This window comes from Vicugna pacos, chromosome 15 (genome assembly GCF_048564905.1).
Source record: "Vicugna pacos chromosome 15, VicPac4, whole genome shotgun sequence".
Lineage (NCBI taxonomy): Eukaryota > Metazoa > Chordata > Mammalia > Artiodactyla > Camelidae > Vicugna > Vicugna pacos.
The window spans coordinates 27,975,035-27,995,149 of record NC_133001.1 but is presented as its reverse complement, the minus strand read 5'-3'; the positions used below and the strand labels follow the sequence as shown (position 1 = coordinate 27,995,149).

The 20,115-nt window shown below is 44.5% G+C and overlaps 1 protein-coding gene across 1 annotated transcript in view; it reads left to right on the top strand.

The window, feature by feature from the left end:
• The window catches only part of PRKCE (protein kinase C epsilon), a 472,021-nt gene that overhangs the window by 280,667 nt on the left and 171,239 nt on the right, over window positions 1-20,115 (top strand). Inside the window, exons 3-5 of the mRNA XM_006216450.4 lie at window positions 15,492-15,651; window positions 17,772-17,806; window positions 19,103-19,188. Coding sequence (XP_006216512.1) covers window positions 15,492-15,651; window positions 17,772-17,806; window positions 19,103-19,188 — 281 coding nt within the window. The remainder of the gene's footprint in view (window positions 1-15,491; window positions 15,652-17,771; window positions 17,807-19,102; window positions 19,189-20,115) is intronic.

Genomic DNA, 20,115 nt, shown 5'->3' with positions numbered 1-20,115 from the left:
GGGGAAAAGAAAGGAAATGCCTCGGAAGTCTCACTCCCTGGGGCTGCGGTGGCTGTCTTGAGGGAAGGATGCACATTCTCAGGCCCCAACCCAGAGCTCCTGACTAGAAAGCCAGGTGAGGCCCAGCAACCTGTGCTTCAGCAAGCTTCTAGGGGATTCTGATGTAGGTTAAAGTTCCACCAACCTGTGTTTCAGCAAGCTTCCGGGGAATTCTGATGCAGGTTGAAGTTTGAGAACCACCGGCCTAGTGGTTTTGCTTTATACTCACTGGTATAGCAGCAGTTGCACCTCTATTTTATTTTGTCTCCCAGGGAATGATACCTAAACTCACACCTGGAAGCCATAACTAGAAAGAGCTGGTCTTGGACAAAATTATCAGCCCGGACAATGAGCTCTTCAACTTTCTGAGCCTTTTCAACACTCCCTTCCACTTTGAAGGGGACCCTAGAGGGGCCAAAGGTCTCCATGCAGCCCCATGATTCCGGGCAGGGAAGAAAACAGTCCTCAAACTCATCCATACACATAGACTCTGTGATGTTATTAAAGGGGGTCTGTAAATCCAGCCGAAATGAAGACTGATGGCTTCTTTCTGGTTCAAAAATCAATACAGAGTCTGAAGAGTTTAAATGCCAGTTGGAAATTTTCTGAAGAAAACAATGATTTGCTTGCACTCAAATATTCCTTATCAGTATTGCGTTTTCCATTTGTACTTTACCATAAAATAAGCAAAGGGCAAGGGATGAAATGTAACTTGAGACTCGGAATATGATGGCAGTAACTCAGCATGATCTTTTTGCATCGCTGTTCTGCAAGATTAAAAGGCTAATTAAATTGGCCTACCTAATTTAAACATAAGCATGCATGAAAATTGGAAACATCTGTAGAGGGTGTCTATTAGCTCAAGATACTTGGCCTAAGACCTCTAGAAGAAAATAAATGAATGTATAGACTTTGTTTGATTATTGTTTTTTTTAAAAAAGGAGAAATAACCCAACTCTCATTTTAATGTGCTGCCATGAAAGGAATCTAATACAGTGGAAACAATCACACATCAAGAAATGTATGTACTTACTGTTATTGTGGTTAAATTGTTTAGAACCGTGGGTGGGTTTTATTTTGTGAGAAGACATTTTAATCACCTTGTATGCAAGGAAAAAAATTTACAAAGATTTTGAGCTATGAGCAGATAAATTGCAACGTGTTTAATACGTTGCTTCTCTTACCTACTGTGGTTGATATTTTGGTATTTCATTCGATTATTGATGGTTAGAACTAGGCACGGAAAGTACTGGGGCTGAGGTTGGGGAGATGGACACAAGAGAAATTTTAAGGGCTTCTTATTCTAAAGTAAATAGCAGTGTAGTTGAGGAAACAATATGAACATTCCATCAGGCACTCAAAGTGTATAATTAAATGTTTAATGGATGAATATCAAATTGAATAGGAAAGACTCCGGGTCCTCAGATAGTTCAAAGAAGAGGAGATCCTTGTGGACTGCTCTGGTAGGGAAAGTTTCATGGAAGCTTTAGATCTTAAAAGATGGGAAAGATTGAGATTAGGAGAGGGGAGAAAGAGCTGTGTCCTAGGCAAGAGGACTGATGTAATCAGAAGCTTGGAGGAATAGATGTGACTTATGTGAGGGGCAGTCAGGAGGTCTTCCTGGGTAAGGTGGTGAGATCAGGGAAGATGGGAATGGAAAGTCCATGGACTAAAGGCAGAAGCAGACAGTGGAGGGACCTGGGTTTATACCAGATACCCCAGCTCTCTCTCGGCTCATGTTTACAGTCTGTTCTGCTCACTTGAGTTCTTGGTTGTAAAGGCTGTTTAAATGCTTAGAGCAGATTTTCATTCTAAATTTTCCTCGGGGTAGTTCTTTTCTTCAGGGCTCTTGACACAGGGGCTGAGGCTACATAGGTCTTCCTTCATTACTCCCTCGCCCCCCTCTTTTTTTAATTTAGTTTTTAAATTTTTTAAATTTATTTGTTGGAGGGGGGAGGTAATTAGGTTTATTTATTTATTTTTTAAAGGAGGTACTGGGAATTGAACCCAGGACCTCATGCATGCTGAGCATGTGCTCTACCATTTGAGCTATACCCTCCCCCTTAAGTCCCCCCTTAAAAAAAAGATCTCATTATATACAATAAAATTCACTTGTTTTAGTGTACAGTTTTGTGAATTTTGACAAATACACACAGTCATATAACCACTACTGCAGTCAAAATATAGAATGGTTTCACCACCTTCCCAAATTCTCCCATTATCTTTCCCTTTCATAGTCAGATCCTTTGCTCACCCCCAGTCCCTGGCAACCCCTGATCCCTTTTCAGTGTCTATGATATTTGCCTTTTTGTTCCAGGGAGAACCCGACAGGGTCCTGCTCTGTTTCACTGTCTTTGGAGAAAAAGGATAATGCTTATTAAAAAAACAAAACCCAGCAACATTAACATTCACCTTGGTAGCCTCAGGAATGAAAAGGGGGCTGACCTGGAGAGGAGAACAGACTTTTCCATCATGGCAGGTATTCCTGCTGAGCACAAGATGGCTTAGGGCAGATTTTGGGAACACCTTGATGTAAAGCGTTGTTCCTTGCTTGGCTCAAGCAGATCCACACTCTGTTCCAGGAGGTGTTGCCGATGTGATGAGTATAATATTTGCTCCTGCATCGTACCTCACGTCTCCTCCTGCCTTTCAGAATTCTGTAGGAAATGCCCAGAAATGGTACAGATCGGCTGAAAGGAGGGGCTCTGGTTGTATACTCGTCACTCCCCTGTGCTCCCTGGCATGTGTGTTGTGTTACTGGAGTGAGCTGTCTCTGTGAGTTTTCATTTTCCATTGCTTCTCCAGCAATCTAGTTTCCAAAACAACTTTCAGAACTTCTCATCAAACCCTATACTCAATTAAAATCAATGGGCCTTTCCCCTTCCAATCTGCTAATAATTTTTCACATAGCTTTTTCATTTACAGCCTTGGAGAAGGAAAGTTCATTAAAAAAAAATCCTTAAACTACCTGTTAGTATAATAGGAACAGCATGCTTGAATTTTCTTGAATGTTTTTTCCACTTTCTAAATAAGATAAAAAGGGGAGCAATTGTCCATTTTGTATTCTTTACTATGTGTAGCATGGTGGGGACACCATGAACTTTGAAACTAAACAGTCCTTGGTACAAAATCAGGCTCCACCACTTAATAGCTATGCACCCTTGGGTGAATCACCTAGAATTTCTTAGCCCAGTTTTCTCATTTGTATAGTGGAGATAATAATACCAATCTTGTGGGAGCCTTTCAAGAAGTAGAGAAAATACGTTTTAATCACACACTATATGGTAAATGGTACCTATTATTTCTATTATTAGATTGTTTAAAAATGGATTTTGTCTTTTGCTTCAGATATGTTAAGCACCCATCAGCCTTTGACTGTAAAATTTCCAAAATTTAGCTCCAAACAGCACTCTCCCTTGCAGGTTCTACATAATTTTTCTACCTTCTCAGTACAGCTCCTCCAAAAAGATATGACATTCATCCGTACTTAACTCATAATGGCCCTCCCAGGGGATTTGTGTTTTAACAAGGTTTAAAGCCTTGAGCTTAAAGGATAAGCTGACATAGTGGAGCTGGAAGTAACGGGGATGATTTGGTTTTTAGGACACCAGTATCTCTGAATTCCCAGCTCTCAGGAGCCAGGTTGGCCCAATTCACTTTTACATAGACACTGGGATCCATGTGATAGTGTTTCTAATACTGTCTGTCCTACCACTGTTTCTTTCCCTTTGTCTCTCTCCATAGGCAGGATGAATGTGTAACCGAAAGGCCGGGTAGGTACCTAGCACCCCGGAGGCACTCAGTCAATATTGGTTGAGTGAATGAACAGTTCTCACAGTTACAATATTTTCCTTCCAGTGTTTACCCTGAGTCTCTCCTGCTTGGTTTATCTATTCCCTCCTGAATTAGATACCTATTGCTAAGTAACAAGTTATCCCAAATTTAGCCACTTAAGACAGTAATAAATATGTATTATCTCATAAGGTTTCTGTGGGTAAGGAATTCAGAAGCAGCTTAAGCAGGATGGTTCTGGCCTGTGATCTCTCGTGAGATTGCAGTCAAGACATTGGCAAGGGTTGTGGTCGACCCAAGGCTCAACAGGAGCTGGAGGACCCGATCCCAAGATGGCCTACACTTACGGCTTATGAGTCCTTGTTGACTGGCAGGAGATCTCAGTTTCGCACCAAATGGACCTCTCCATCGGGCTGCTTGCATGTCCTCATGGCATAGCAGCTGGCTTTCCAAGGGAGATCCGAGAGAGAGCAAGGTGGAAGCTGCAATATCTTTTATGATCTAGCCTCAGAAGCCACATTCTGTCATTTCTGCAAAGTCTGGTTACACAAGTCAGCAGGTCATCCCTAGTCATTGTGGGAGGAACCTGCACACAGGTGGGAACACCAGGAGGTAGAGATCCCTGGGGATCACCTGGCAGATTGGCTACCATACTTCTCATTTGGCCCTTTTTTTCTCTCCCAGAAAATGAAGTTTTTTTCCTAAGCCTTTCCTCTGGATGGATTTCTGTTCTCTCCTCTTCAGCATCTCCCAACCTGTTAGGGATAGCCAGATTCACTGGCACTTCAGGGATGAGGCAGAGATGAGGCCAGAGGCAGTGCTAATCCATCACTGGGGATTCTGGAGACTCTTGAGACTGGATGGTAGACCTTAACGTCAGCTTAACCTTAGTTGTCTAGTCCCAGTTAATGCGTAAGCCAAGACCTGCTGCAAGGGCAGGCCGGAGACTGCCTGTATTCAGGGCCCAGATTTTCAAGTGAGGAAAGTACCATCTCTTGTAAGTAAAGACACATCTCTTGGGCTGCCCTGAGGTAGTGAGATATAGGGTGGGAGTTGAGTTTTCAGGAGAGAAGTTGGGTACTATTTGGCCATATCTACATCTTCCCCAGGGTCCTGGTAACCAAGAATGTGTATCTGTAAGAAGTGTGTTGAGATTCAAGACAGGGCCTGTGGATGGTAGCATTTTCCCTCTAGACAAAGATAATGTACTCATTGGGGGAATCTGATCTCCACTTGTATTTCATTTGCCCTAAGACCTAAGCTAACTGGATTTCCCTTAAGCATCTGTGGCTTCAGATTATTTTCTTAGGTTCAATAAATTAAAAAAAAATTTCCACTCCCCACCCCCATCTTTTGTTCTTGATGGTTTTTGTTTTCTTTGTATGGGAGTTTGTAGATACGAGACCCATAATATAGTAGTTGTCTCTGTTGTTTTGCAGAGCTATGAGAAGTAGTTCTCTCCTCACACAGTGACTGTTCTTTCCCCGACATTCTCATATCACGTTGGAAGACAGCTCATGGCAAGATAGGAACTTCTGAGGCTGTAGGAAGCAATACTGGGAATTCATTAGTTTTTCTGGATTGCAGTGTCCCCAGGCTGGAAAGAGGTGCCAACAACACAGGGTGAGACACACTGTATGTGCATGTGTGTTTGTGTGTGTGTGTGTGTGTGTGTGTGTGTGTGTGTGTAGTCAGAGCCTGTGAGCCTTGGAGGAGCATGGGTTGGACTATGGGATGCTTTGCTTTCTGGTATTAAAAGCATTGTTTTTGATCTCCTTATCCCTCTCTCCACACACACAGTTGGTCACAGTCTCAGTGGAACATAAAATTTGTCAGAAAAAGTTGAAGCATGTTTCTGGAGTCATGGAAAAAGATCTGAGTTCCTCAAGCACTATGGCCTTGGTGGCTGTAGAAGGATCTGGGGCTTGTTCCTAAGGAAGATCCAGCCCCCCAACACCCTGCCCTGGAAATGGGCTGGGCCTGGGTTACTACCAGGGGAGGTAGAAGGAAGATGAGCTCTCTTCTTGGTCAGTATGGACCAGGAGATGGGGAGAAAAGATTGTGTAACTTAAGACATACCCATCTGCTCTCTGAGAAGGTGTGGGGTTCACTTGGCCTGTTACCAGCCTGGACTTTGTGACTTCATCATCTTTTCTTCTTTATCTTCTTTTTCCATCATCTCCTTTGTCTCATGAGTCTTTCATTGCCTATTATTTTCTTGTTTTTATCTTCTGACTCCCTGAAACCATTCTTCTTTCCCAGGTAGTCTGATAAGAAATACCCACCTGGCCAACTTCCTGGCAACCTTGCTCAGGACCCCAGATCTCTCTGGGAAAGGCTGTGTATGTGTTTTGTTTTTTAATTTTAACTTTAAAATAAAGTATTAAAATTTAAAACTTTAGTTTAATTAAAACTTTAGAGTTTTAATTTTAAAATATTTAATTATTACAATATTAGACAAGATAAAACTTCCTTAGCAAACAGAGGTGCTTAGGGAAAACAGCAAGTGAGCTCACTGTGGTATCCTGGGAAACTGTGCAGGCACTTAATTTTGAGAAGTTCCATGGAGCCCGGGGTGAGCAAGGGCCACTTGAGCTTTAGAAGGTGTGATTTTTAGCTCACTCTGCTTGAGCTTTTCTGAGTCCTGCCTGCCACTGACTGGTTGATGTGGAATGGCTGATATCAACAGCACTGGATGGTGATGGGTTTTTACTAAATAATCCCATAACCTTTTTGGCTGGGGTGCCTGTGCCATTCAAAGGCTTGTTATATATTTGAAGCTGGGAGATGCCAACCTTCATTTGGCCTTGATACTACCCCCTCCCCAAGATCACCAGGCAGTACCAGGGAATGGACAGATGCCCTGCGAGACGTCTACCACTGCTCTCCCACTGGTCTCCCACAGGCATTTTTTTTAATAGGGCATTTTAGAAACACAAACCATGAATGTGACCTAATGGACATGAGCTCCACTGGGCTTAGGTGACCAGGAATTCAGCAACAGCTCGATCTCCTGTGATGTGAATCATAGGACCATCACTAGCACCGGTGACAACTCTGGCCCCACCCTTGGCTAATGCCCTACTTGGCTGATTTCCCGGGATGAGAAGGCTCTTAGAGCTTCCAGCAGATCTGCCTGGAGAGTTTTTGCTCTGTGGTTTTTCTCCTGGCAAGTAGTGACTACCAGAAGCGTGCAGTAGGTCCAGTGTGACTCCAGTATGTAATTTTGAATGGATGGAGGAGGGAGGGAATGAATGAATGTATAGACAGGCAAGAGGCAGGGAGACTTCCTGCTTCAATATAATCACTGTTGTTCGGTGGTTCCCCATGTTCCCATGTGCTTTGTATCAGAGCCTGGGTGGTGGGATTGGAGGGCTGCCCTCCCCCATTCTCCCTCGGGCCCTCTCCCTCAGTGACCATCCCGCTGTCCTGCCATCACTGTGTTTTCATTCAGTTTACACTAGTGCTGCTCTCCCTCCCCTGTCAAGGGTCCAAGTTTTCCATGGTTGGTTTTTTTTACCCCCTACAAAGGACAGTCTAGCTTAAGATTTAATAAGTACACAGAGCATATGCCCTGCCATGAACACAGAACAGATCATTCAGAAAGCAAAGATGAGAAAGAATAAAATGATTTATCTTAAGCTTGAGATGCTAATCTTGAAATGCCACTAGCTCTCTTCTGATTAGGTTACACACAGAATCAAACATGCAGACAATTCCAGGCCTCTCCCCTCAGCCATTTCTGATTCACGTTGTGTGGTTCTCTGGGAAGACAGAGATAATGTAGCCTAATCTCTTCCAGGGAATTAATTGCTGTTTCCTCCTTCCTGTTTTGAGCAGAAATCTGCTTTAACGTATTGTGTCAGTACAGCATGTAGAACATACTCTTTGGCATCACATAAATATTTACTTAATAGTTAAACTCACTGTCATGTAGCATTTATTTCACTTGAAAATATTATAATCTATTTTCCTCATGGAAAACAAATGAAAAAGCACTGCTCCTTTGATTTTCAGTACCTAGTTTTTTGTTTTTTGTTTTTTGGGGTTTTTTTGGTTGTGTTTTGTTTCCGTTGATCTTGCATTTTTCACAGTGAGTCCCTACAGTCAAACTAGAGATTTACTGAGAAGGAAAATTAAGTGAACTCCTCAGAGACTGAGTAGGAAAAGTTCCATCCAGTCTCTGTCAGGAGTACCCCTCAGTCATAACTACTGTTGTCTTTAGTATCATGGTAATTCCTTGCTTTGTTAGTGGAGACCTATCTATTAAGGACCAAATCCAAAATATCTGAGAACTAGAGAATGGCTATGGTCCATCCATTGTGGCCCAGAGTCTGGGTCTAGAACAGTGCCTGGCATCCAGTATCCACGTAATAAACATTTTTAGGATGAACAGATTTTACCCTTCGGGAAGGCTCTGTGTGTATTTCTGCTTGTATTTTGAGTATACTTATCCTTTACTCTTTCTCATTTTATGCAAATACTATACACATGTTTCTTAGTTTTCTTTTTCTACTTGTTCTTGGTGGGCTTAGCATATCTGCTTTTTTAAACCACTGTGTTAAATTCCATGATGCGGGTGCATTATGAATTAATCAGTCCCCTTTCACTTTCTTTTCTGAGTCTCTAGATGAGAGCAGGGCCAGATGCGTGGAGAGGTGGGTGGGCAGCAGCCGGCAAGAGACTTCCATACACTCAGCTGGGTATCGTGGGGCCCAGGCTACTCTAACATCCTTGGGAGATGTGGATGGATGGGTAAGGGTGGGCATTCTGGAACTGACATTCACTGTTCACTGTGTGACCTTCAACAAATTAGTTACCTAACCTCTTGGGCCTTTGGTTTCTTCATCTGTAAGTCGAGAATGATGCCACCTCCTGATATGTGTAAGGTGTGTAAGTTGCTGACGTATCTTGTGTATATGTAATAGTACCTTGTGTATTTGTAATAGTCCATCATAGATATGTAATAGTACCTCATGGACATGTGATTAAACCTCATTGATATGTACTAATACCTCGTGGATATGGAACAGGACCTTATGTGTAGGTAACAGTACGTCATGGATGTAAGATGCTTAAAATGGGGCTCAGCACATGGCAGGGGCCCCACAAATGGTAGCTGTTATTTTTCAGCTTCTGAATTAGGCAAAGTTTGACAGTTATTTAGACGAAAATACCGGGCTGTTGAAATTATTTTGTTTGTGTTGTGAAATCCCTTGCCTGGAGGACTGGATTCACTCCTGGCTTGGGTTCCAAGAAAAGCCTTCTGAGGAGGCTCCCAGCCTTTTCTCAAACTAGCCATGTTATTTCTCACAGAGCTGCGTCCATGCTTCTTGCCCAGCCCAGTCTTTCCGAGAGCTTTCTAAGCCCGAAGATAGGGTCTGCTTCTCCGGAGCCTCTGCCAGGCAGGGCGGCAGTAGAGGGAGAGGACAGAGTCGACTCTTTCACTCACAGTGGCAGGTGTGGACCTGGTGGAGGCAGCTGGACCCCAGCAGGGGATAGGTTTTGTGGGGTGGGATATGCAGCTGTTTCTGTCTCCCTCAGTCAGGAGATGTCGCTTTGGCACCTGGGGGAGTGAACGCACTGGCTTGGGGTCCAGGCAGAGCCGTGGCACTACTTCCTCTTGGTGGATAAGCAAACCAAGGCCCAAAGAGATTAAATGACTAGGACATAAATCAGGTTTGAGGCAAAGGCAGAATTTGTCCAGTTCTCCCAGCACTTAGTTCAGGTGAAAAGAGAAGGTCGAAAGAGGGAGGTCAGAAAAAATAAGACCACCCATGGCATCCCTGCTTGTGAGAAGGACCCCCTGGACATCACGAGTAGGTGACTGTCCTGCAGTGAGGACTGACAGTGGTGCCCAGAGGTGGCCTGTCATGCATATTGATCCTTCTAGTCCAGGTTCCCAGGTCAAAGACCTTGGGCAAGGTTGACCCTTGGGTTTGGCAGTCTGCTACACATACTCTGAAAGGAAATGCTGGCATCTGGGAATTCATAAGTGTGAACCTATTAGAAATTCCCAGCTCGATATTCTTTAACTGAGAGGCATTCTGAGAGCACTGACATTAAGGGTGTCCATGACCTTGGTGGGAGGGCAGGGGGACACTGTTCAATCTTGTCAGCTCAGACCCCTTTTTGTGCAGGAGGAGATGAGACAAGGTGAGGGAGGTGAGACCGTGAAACAGTGAGACCAATAATCAGACTGGTCAGAAAAGGTGGCATAGGGTTTGGTGCCGGGCCTCTCCCTGTGTCTGAGTGTCCCTCTTTTGTCTGGACTAAAAAGTCTCAGCCCAGGAAAAGGGGCCAGGTGAGGTTGATCAACAGAGCAGTGACCGTGAGATGTGGGTTCTTCTTACTTCTCCTGCCACCTACCTGCAACCTGCCATAGATTCTCCTGTGCCCTAGGGCTGTAATATACTCATTGGTGTAGAAGCTCCTAGGAGTTTGAGCTTACAAGCAATTCGAACCAAGCAGAAAACATTTCCGGAATGTTGATGGAGGTTGGGGTTACTCAGGATCTCCTAGCTGCTTCATAGGGTGCCCCCTGTGTGCCTGTGTGCCCTGTTACTTGTATGCCTTTGTGAATTCTTATCTTAATATCTGACCAGCCAAGATCTTCATTTCCACAGAAAGTCTCACAGGAGTTATCCAACTTTGTGTTGGTCTCTCCCTGACTCAGGGTCACCCCTTTTACTGTGTGGCAGATGCAGCCATAGAACAAAGGGTCTGTGTGTGGCTGGAAGGGCCCTCTGGAAGGAAAGCCAGTGCTGATTTTGCCTCATGGGCTGCAGCAAGTGAAGGGTCACACTGGGTGGGCATGGCTGAGTGGCTGAGTGCATCCAGTGATAGTAAAGAGCATCCTTCAGGGTAAGTCACAGGTGTAGGAGTAGGTGGGATAACTCTTCACTTACGTCAGAACCACAGGTAGTTGGGAAGCTGATGAAGTGTATCTTCTCTCTCCTGTTCCCCATGCCAACATCTGCTGCCCTTTCCTCCTCATTCATGCCATGTAGCCTCTCCCCCCACCTCACTCCTGTGGCACAAGAGACCTTTCCGGTACCTAATACTTTAGGTAGAATGAACTGCTTTTAAAAGTCATTAAAGAGCATTAGAGAACATTTTTTCCAATATTAAAATAGATAAAACCACCATCCTAGTGTAGCATAATCATTCTTATTTTTGTTACCTTCAATCTACAAATGTGTTTTACGTAGAGTTGTTACTCTGCCTTCTGTTTTCACAGTATATCACATTTCCCCATATTCCTCCCTAGTCTTGCCTCACTTTTTTTTAACTTACTGTAGGTGTAATATAATTGATTAGATCATTCTCCTAATGTTAGGCAATCAAGTTATTTCTGTTTAATGGCCAATATGGACATGCAGTGGGGAACATCTATAAGTTTTAAGTGTATAGCTTTTAGTTTCTGTTTAATTATTGACTTAGAGTTAATTCCCAAGGAATAACCTAATCAAAGGATATGAATCTCTTTGTGATGTTTGCTATGTACTGTATTATTGCTTCTGAAAATATAATGTGACACTGCCTCTAGCAATCAATGAATAAATCAGTTTCATAGCAGCCTTCCTGATCACTGATAATGCCATTTTAAAACAGATTTGTTTCTCTATTAGGCATTAAACAGTATGTCAGTGGTATGTCAAGACTGCTCTGCTTTACATGTTAAGAATTCCTAGTAAGTGAATATTTTATCTTTTTCCTCCTATAAATTTTATGTTCATGTCATTTACACAGTTATTTCTAGATAAAGATCTTGGTAAATATATTTGGGTTTGTTGATGCATAGACCACTGTGGTATTCTTGTCATTGAATTGGAAACTAATCAAAAGGGAATAAACAAATGCAGATTATAGAACATTCCATAAGACAGCATCTTGTATTTTCCATAAATGTATCATGAAAAGGAAAAAAAAAGTCACAAAAATTGTTCTAGATTAAGAGGCTAAAGAAACATGGCAACCAAATGACATGCATGAACTCTCATTAGCTCCTGGATTAAACTTTTAAAAAACAATGATAAAGGCCACTTGGGGGACAGAGAGCTTTGAATATGGACTGTATATTGGATAATGCTGTATCACTGTTAAATTTCTTGACTTTGATATTATAGTTATGTAGGAGAATGTCTTTCTTAGGAGATAAAGGCTGAAATACTTAGGGGTGAAGTGTCACTTCAAATGGTTCAGCAAAAGTATATATATGTATATCATATTGCATATTACATAATATATTATTCATATAGTTATAACCTGTTATATATTATAGTTATATTAATTATATTGTTAATGACATGCATACATTAATATACTATATTATAAATAAGTATATATATAAAATATGCATGATATATTTAATATGTATAATTTGATATATTATACACACATATATATACACATTTATAAATCTATTATTTTACACCTACACCATGCATTCTTCTTAAACACACACACACACTCACACACTCACTCATGATGCATTAATGGGGGCTGTATTTTAATAGAGACCCTTCACAGCAGTGGGGAATGCTGAAGGGATCCATTTCTAGCAGTGACTCTGGGTCCAGCAAGGAGGTTCTCTGGGGCTGAGGAACCTCATAGCTCCCTGCTCCAGAGGAATGTGGAATAGGGGTGTTTTCACCAGCCAGGAGCCCCGCCCCCTTTCTCCTGCAGCTCTGTGTGCAGGCCTCCTTGGAGCATGAAGTTTACCTGTGGTCTTCCTCTCCTGTAGCCTTTTGTTTCCCCACATACTTGACATAGAATCTGACTTTTAAAAGGCAGTGTGCACATGCTCTGGGACAGGAATAATGGAACCCTTTGGGGAAATTCGATCAGATAGACCCTGCCTTAGCAGGAGTTATCCTTGCCTCTCTGTCTAACCTGCACCTGAGACCCTCCCATCACCCCACCCCACTCGCACCCTCTTCGGACTTTAAGCAGCTTCTCTTAGGTGTCTGCACCCCAGTAAGAGGTCTTTAAAAGTAAATGGAGTTAAATTAAAGGGTTGCTGCATTTATCTATTAAATCAGTGTAAATGCAGTTTAGAATGTTCAGTTTGGATGCTCTGATCATTTCTGTAAAAAGTTGAGAAATAAGGCCCTCAGGGACCGCTATAACCCCCATTATGGCAGTACTCCCTTGAGAAAACTAGATTGGATTCGTTTTAACTGAAAACACAATTTTCCAGGATCAAAATGACTATTAAATCTGAGGGACTTGTAAATCAAATTTCATCTTAAATGCATTTGGGCTTACTGTTGACATATGTTCCATGGTGACTCCTTCTGTGAAAGAATTTGGAGGCTACATTTACAAAGAGAGTTCCCATCCTCTGGCCTGAGCCATCTAGGGCTGGGTTTTGGGGTTTGGATTTTTGTAAATCAGGTTTGTAGTCAGTAAGGGCTACTAAAAAGATTTATTTTTAAAAAATACCACTTTTTTCCAGCTTATGAAAATAGTTGAATATTCTAAATATAGTAAAAAGTATGAAGCAGAAATTAAAATCACCTCTAATTGCACAATTGAGTGATGATTGTCATAATCATGCATGTGTGTGCATCTGTGTAGATGTCTCTGTGTTAAAACAGACTGGGATCCTCCCATGAGAATTTGCTCGGCTGGGTCTCAGCCTCTGTTGTAGCCAAGTAGGAGGTGATGGGCTTCCTATACGCAGAAGGCAGTCAGTGTCAGGGACTTTTAGAAACAGTAAGCACCAGTTATAAAGGAAACTGAAGGAGGTGGGGGGCTGGGAAACAAGGGGCCCATGAGCAAACCTCCATCTGGGTCATGGGGAGCTGTGCTGAGGATACAGACTGGGGGAACCGGGGGCAGCTTACCAGTCAACATCCTTGCTTACTTGCTTGGAGGCTGCTTCCCTCAAAAATCACATGCTGGGCGTTTGTTCCCAGTTGTCCTTGCCCTTTTTCTCCATCAGTTTGACTTTCTCTCCACCCCTCCCCTCTCTGAACTGACAAGATGCCCTTAGAGTAAACAGATATTTGACTCACATATATGACCTCTATTGCAGGGAGCCTTATTTTCAAAGAGGTCAAGAGGAGCAGAGCTTCTTCCCCTGAGGACTGACACTGCTACGCTGGGGTGTTTGGCACTGGCTGGTGCAGGGTGAATTTGGGAGTGTGGAGCCTTCCCAGTGTATTTTCAGTTGAGCCATGTTGGCAACCTGCCTGAGAGGGTCAGGAGCCTGGCAGGAGACCCACAGTCTGCCTCCTCTGCCTTCAAAGGAGCCACCGACAGCATAGCTTTTCTTTAATGAGAGCCACTCAGGTGAGAGCTTCGGGGACTTGCTGTAGGGAGAGGTGGCTGTCCCTGAGAGCAGGGTGTGGCCAGTGGAAACTTGACCTCTCTCCAGAGGTACTCTTCAGGGAAGGTTGTTGTGAGGATTCAGCGAGTTAACCGATGTAATGCATTTAGCATTGCACCTGCCACAGTGTAAGCCCTCAATCAACATTAGTCATTATCATCACCATGTTAGTCTTCTCAGGCCGCCATCACAAAATACCAAGACTGAGGGGCTTGAACAGCATAAATTTATTTCCCACAGTTCTGGAGGCTAGAAGGCTGAGATCAAGATGCCAGCATGGTTGGGTTCTGGTGAGGGAACTCTTCCTGGCTGGTTGACAGCCACTCTCTTGCTGTGTCCTCCGATGGCAGAGAGCCAGCCAGTGCAGGTCTTTTCCTCTGCTTATAATCACACTAATCCCATCATGGGGGCCCCACCCTCATGTCTGCATCTAAACCTAATGGCCTCCCAAAGGCTCCACCTCTGAATACTGTCACACTGGGCCTTAGGGCTTTAATGTATGAATTTGTGGTGGGGGAAAATATTCAGTTCATAACAATCATCATTATTTTTGTTGTCATCTCTTAGTCCCTTTGCATGTTGTTCTTAGGTTTGGGACTATCTTTGAGGGGGAGGGAAGAAAGAAATGAGGAAGCTTTTTTTTTGTCTCCAGTGGGGTCTTAAAACCCATGGTAGCAGGTCTTAAGCCTTCTGAAAACTGTGCTTTCACAGTATTTATCTCCCTCTCCTTTTAACCTTTGGGGAAAGACTCTTGGTTGTCCTAGTGTCGGTAAGAGGGAGAAGGAAGAAACGTCAGGTTTATGAGGCAGCTACTTCTTGCGTCTGGCAGCTGGGTGCTGAGGGGGTCACACCATGGACTCCAGGCAACGCCCCTTGGGGCCGACACTGTTATTCCCACTTACAGAGGACAATGCTGGCAGAGGCTCAGGGTGAGGAACACGAGTGATCCAAGGTCACACTGCTCAGAAGTTTTAATAAGATGTGAACCTTGAGCCTTTTGACCCTGTGACCTTGCGACATGCAGCTGGTGTGGGAAGGAGTGGTGTGGCCACACCTGGAGCAGGAATGGGGTCGGGATGGATGCTGAGTGCAGCTGTTGCAGAAAAGTGCAGAAACCAGGCCTTCCGAACACATGGTGCTCGCTCCCTGGAGCTGAGCAGTGAGGCTCCCTGGACTCCTGAATCTGTCCACCAGCGGAAGCTACTCTGCAATGTCCCCTCCCACCTCCAGGTCCCTGAGGCTGGAGTAGGTCCCCCAAAAGAGGTTCTTTTCAAGGTATGCTAACCCAGATGGTGTTTTCTTTTCTGCTCTTGTCCTTTCCCAGCCCCCAAAGACAATGAAGAACGTGTGTTCCGGGAGCGCATGCGGCCCAGGAAGCGGCAGGGGGCCGTCAGGCGCAGGGTCCACCAGGTCAATGGCCACAAGTTCATGGCCACCTACCTTCGGCAGCCCACCTACTGCTCCCACTGCAGAGATTTTATCTGGTAAGACCCTCTTTCCTGGGAACCTCTAGTTATGCCTTCTTGGTGGTGAAAAGGGTGAGGGAATGGGTCGGAAGATGAGCAACTTTATATAAAAAAATGCTGATGTGCTTTATTTCCTTATTTGACTGCAGAAGACTTTTCTAGAAGGGTAACTGAGTGGTGCTTGGGGGAGAAATCAATGGAAAGAAGAAACTATAGTTCCTGATGACTTTATACTTAGGACCATGTCATATTTAAAGAGTTAAGATTTTATAACCAATAGTGGTATCGTGGTTGTTTTTAAAACAAAACCTTATATTTTAGAGAGACAAGTTGAATTATTTACACATGAAATGATATGATGTCCCAGATTTGTTTTGGAACAAAAAAAAGCTGGAAGGAGAGGAGAGGGGCTGGTGTAGAGATGAAACAAGACTGGCCATATATTGATCACTGTTGGAGCTGGGTAATGGGTACATGATCTACTTTTGTATACATTTGACTTTTTCCATAATAAGCTTAAAATACTCAGTTGCCAATATTTATAATTCATAATTTATAATATAATTATATTAAATTTATAATTTATAAAGTACTTCTCAGTAACTGTTATAGCATTGGTGCTGCTAGCTAGGATGCTGAGATTTCAGAGCAAGGAGAGAGCAGCCCTGGCTGGAGTGCTCTGGGAAGGCTTCCTGGAGGACGTGGCATTTCTCCTTTCAGGATGACTAAGATCTCATTAGGCAGAGATAGGTAAGTAGTAGGACTTTTGGGGTGGTGGAAAAGGCTAAGGAGCATGGCCTTGGGATTAGAGGGTAACTTTTAATGAATACCTGCCATGTGCCAGGTTCTCTTTTCGGCACTGGAAACCTCTCATTAATTCTTCCCAGTATCCTATGAGCTATGTATATGGACCCCATTCCACTAACGACAATACTGAAGCTCTGAAATGAGACTAGCCTAAGGTCCTCCAGCTCAAAAGTATCAGAGGCCTGATTCCACCACTGGTGAGCACAACTAAAAGCTCACACTCAGCCTTTCTGGCGTCCTCCCTGAGCTCTTTGAAGCTGACGTGGAGTTTGCCAGCATATTGGGATCCTATAGTGGAGAGAGGCCAAATTGCAGCATGAACCCAAGTGGGGGACTTTCAAATTGTACTCTGAGGAACCCCTGGATTCCCACAGTGTCTGGGAATGCCTCGTCTCATCCTAGTGGTGTTCCAGAACTAGTCATGGAGGTCAGAATGGACACCTGAGGTGACGCAGCTTAGAGCCAACTCAGCCTGACTGAAGCAGGAATAACACCTCACTCCACCCACAGACACGTTTCGTTTCTGGGGCTGACTCAACCCTCTAACCTCCATCTTCTGTATTCTGGTTATGAATTGCATACTTGAGGGAAATGGGTTCTGAAAGCTTAGTCTTAGAGACTCCATTCTCCTCTAAGCCTGTGGCTGCACTGCTGACCTCTAGGTATCTTTAGGTGTAGCCCCAGTGACTTCTGGCTCCTCTTGCTGGGCTGGGCATTGCAGGGAGCTGAGCAGCTGGTGGTGGTACCCTGAGGACAGGGCTTCGGTTGGGCTGGTTGGAGTGTTCAATGTCCAGGCTGACCTTGAACCTGCTCTGGGGGACCCTATTCTGGCCATGGAAAGAATCTTTGGCGTTGGTCTTCACCAAAATGGTAGATTGAACTCCCAGTCCTGGCCACAGACTGCCCCATAGAACCCTTGACTGCTTCTGGAATGCTCATAGACGGTGCCTACCAGCAGCAGTCCTCCTCCATGGTTATCCAGGAGGAAGGGCATGTTCGACAATTCCAGGCCTGTGGGGAGCAAAGTCTCCATGGTTTTCTGGAACATGGCTGATTGCCTGGAATGGCTGTTTGTGCAGGAAACCAAGCAGTGACACTGACCAAACTTTGCACTCATTCCAAGTGCAAGGGCTGCCGGCAGTGGACTTCAGATGGAGTCATTTTAAGGCATCTTGCAGTTGGTAGTGAAATCACCATCCCACTGCTGGGTGGAGTCCAGCATAATTGGTGTACTGGGGGCAATGGCCAGAATGGCCAGGATGGGCGTGGCTTTGTGTGGCTTTTGACCTACTGAAATTCACTTTTTTAAAGGGTTATATTCTTCTTTTCAGGGGTGTCATAGGAAAGCAGGGATACCAATGTCAAGGTAAGAGGGTATTGTATGAAGTAAATCCTTGGAGGGCCACGGGCCTGATCAAGATCGCTACTGCTTGAAGGAGGCGAGGGCTGGGTTTGATAACTTTTGGAGGCTCTGCATGCTTATGCTCCCTCTCCATGAAGCAAGTCCCTGCTTTTCCCTTTGTCCTTGTCCTTGCCTGGCCACCACCCCCACTCCATACATGTGTGGGAGTACCTGTGGGGACCACCATCTCCAGGTGTCCCAGGGATCTCAGCCTTTTTGTGCATCTGGAGTGGGGAGCATTACCTTCTTTCCCCGTGAAGCATAACCCTTCAGTACGAGGTCCCTGAAGGCCCCCCTGAGTACTGAGCTGGGTTCTGTGTGTCCTCAGTATCACTAAATGGTCCTTGCTGGTTCTCTTTTTTTGTCTCTTCTGTGCGATCATTAGTTCTTAAACATTTAACACTCACTTGAAAGTATGGAAGGTCCCCCCATCCCCACCCCACCCCGAGTAGGACTACAGTGCAAGGTCAAGTTATCCAGAATTGAAGGGTGGGTATGTGATGTGGTCATGAGGAGGTTTCTCTGTGGTTACGACTGGGAGACCATCCCATCTCCTCACCCAGCGGCTGGTTAACTTGGGTCTCACCCTGGGGGACTTGGGTAGCCTCTGTTGGATATGGCTGTGTCCTGCGTGTCTTCCCAAAACAGTTACACTGGTAATAGTTTTTAGGTTACTTTCAGCCACCCTCTGCCCATGCTGGCCCGTGGCACTAAAGACAGCTAGCTATAGGCCACTTCTTGGGGAAGTGTTCAATTAAACAAGAATTTTAAACTTTGGCACAAAAGGGCACAGCCCAATCAAAAAGCTTAAGAACTTCTGTGCCACAAAACATCCATTCTCCTGCCGCCAGCCTCCCTCTCACCCCAGCCAACACTGACAGGACCCCTAGTGGAGCACAGGCAGCAGCAGTGCCCTGGGTAGACAGTGCTTCTTGCCTGGACAGTTATTCCCTGACCTTGGCATAAAGAAGCAAGAAATTTGATCTGTACCTCCGGGATTAGAGAAAATTGCTGACGCCCTTTGAATGTAAATGGCCCATTCTTCTCCAGAGCATTTAGGAAACCCTAATGTCTCTGATGGCAGAGTGCTTTGAAATGACTGCATAAAGAGCTTTGGTTAGGGCTTTACGTTAAGACTCGGCGTCAGAAGGGGTGTGCCTCCCCTTTCCCCTCCACCGCCGTGAGACTTGCTGGAATCTCGGGATGGAACCTTTCTTCCCCTCCTTGTTGCTCAGTCCTCTCGTGTTTTGCTGTTTGCAGTTTGCACTTGCGTGGTCCACAAGCGATGCCACGAGCTCATAATTACGAAGTGCACGGGATTAAAGAAACAGGAAACTCCCGACGAGGTAAATATTTACAGCATTGAAATTCTGGTCTTTCTTCACTGCCCTCCCCGCCCTCCGCTGCCTCCTCTGTGGTCCCCAAGGAAAAACCTTATCTCGCTGAGGTCCCGTTGCTTTCTTCATTGTCTTGATCAAAAATTAAGGGAGTGGTCCGCTGCCTTCCGCTGTGAGGTACAGTCTGCAGGATGAGCGCAGCTCAAAGGCGGGTTTATGTGTGTGGTTAATATGCCAAGAGCTGGGTGCTCCCCAAGCGAAGCCCACAAGGAAAATGTGAGTTATTTGTTGTCATTATCTCATCGGACCAGTGAAGGGGTTCACTGACGTGTTAGGGGCCCTACACAGCTCATAAACCATAAGAGACATAACACACAAGCAGGAACCTTATCTTTATGAGGTGATGGGGGAGTGGAGTGGGATTAGCAAATCCAAGAAATGCTTAGGAGGCTGAAAGAACCACAGCCATAACGGTAATAGCTGACATGCATTGGGTCCTTGCTGTGCCCTGATGTAAGCACTTTACCATGTATTGTTTAATGCCGTAACAACCTTAACAAGATCCCTGTTGTTATTACCTTCGTTTTCCAACAGAGAGACAAGAAGCATAACTTGCCCGAAACCACACAGCCAAGTATGTGAAAAAAAAACCATGTTCAAATCCAGCTAGTCTATTCAGAGTCTGAGCACTGGACCACTATAACGATGTTCTCTTAATCTTAGAAACTCGTGTCAGATTGACTGTTAGGGAAATTGCTGGGGTAAGGAAGCAAGAAAATTCGACGGTTAAGCCAGGTTTCTCCCAACTGAGTGATTGGGAGAAGAGTGGTACTACTAATAGATGTAAAAAATCTTTCGGGAGAGATGACAAGTTATCTGTGTCCACAACAGCTGATTTCAAAGACATGCTTTTAAGTCTTGGTAAAATAAATAAAT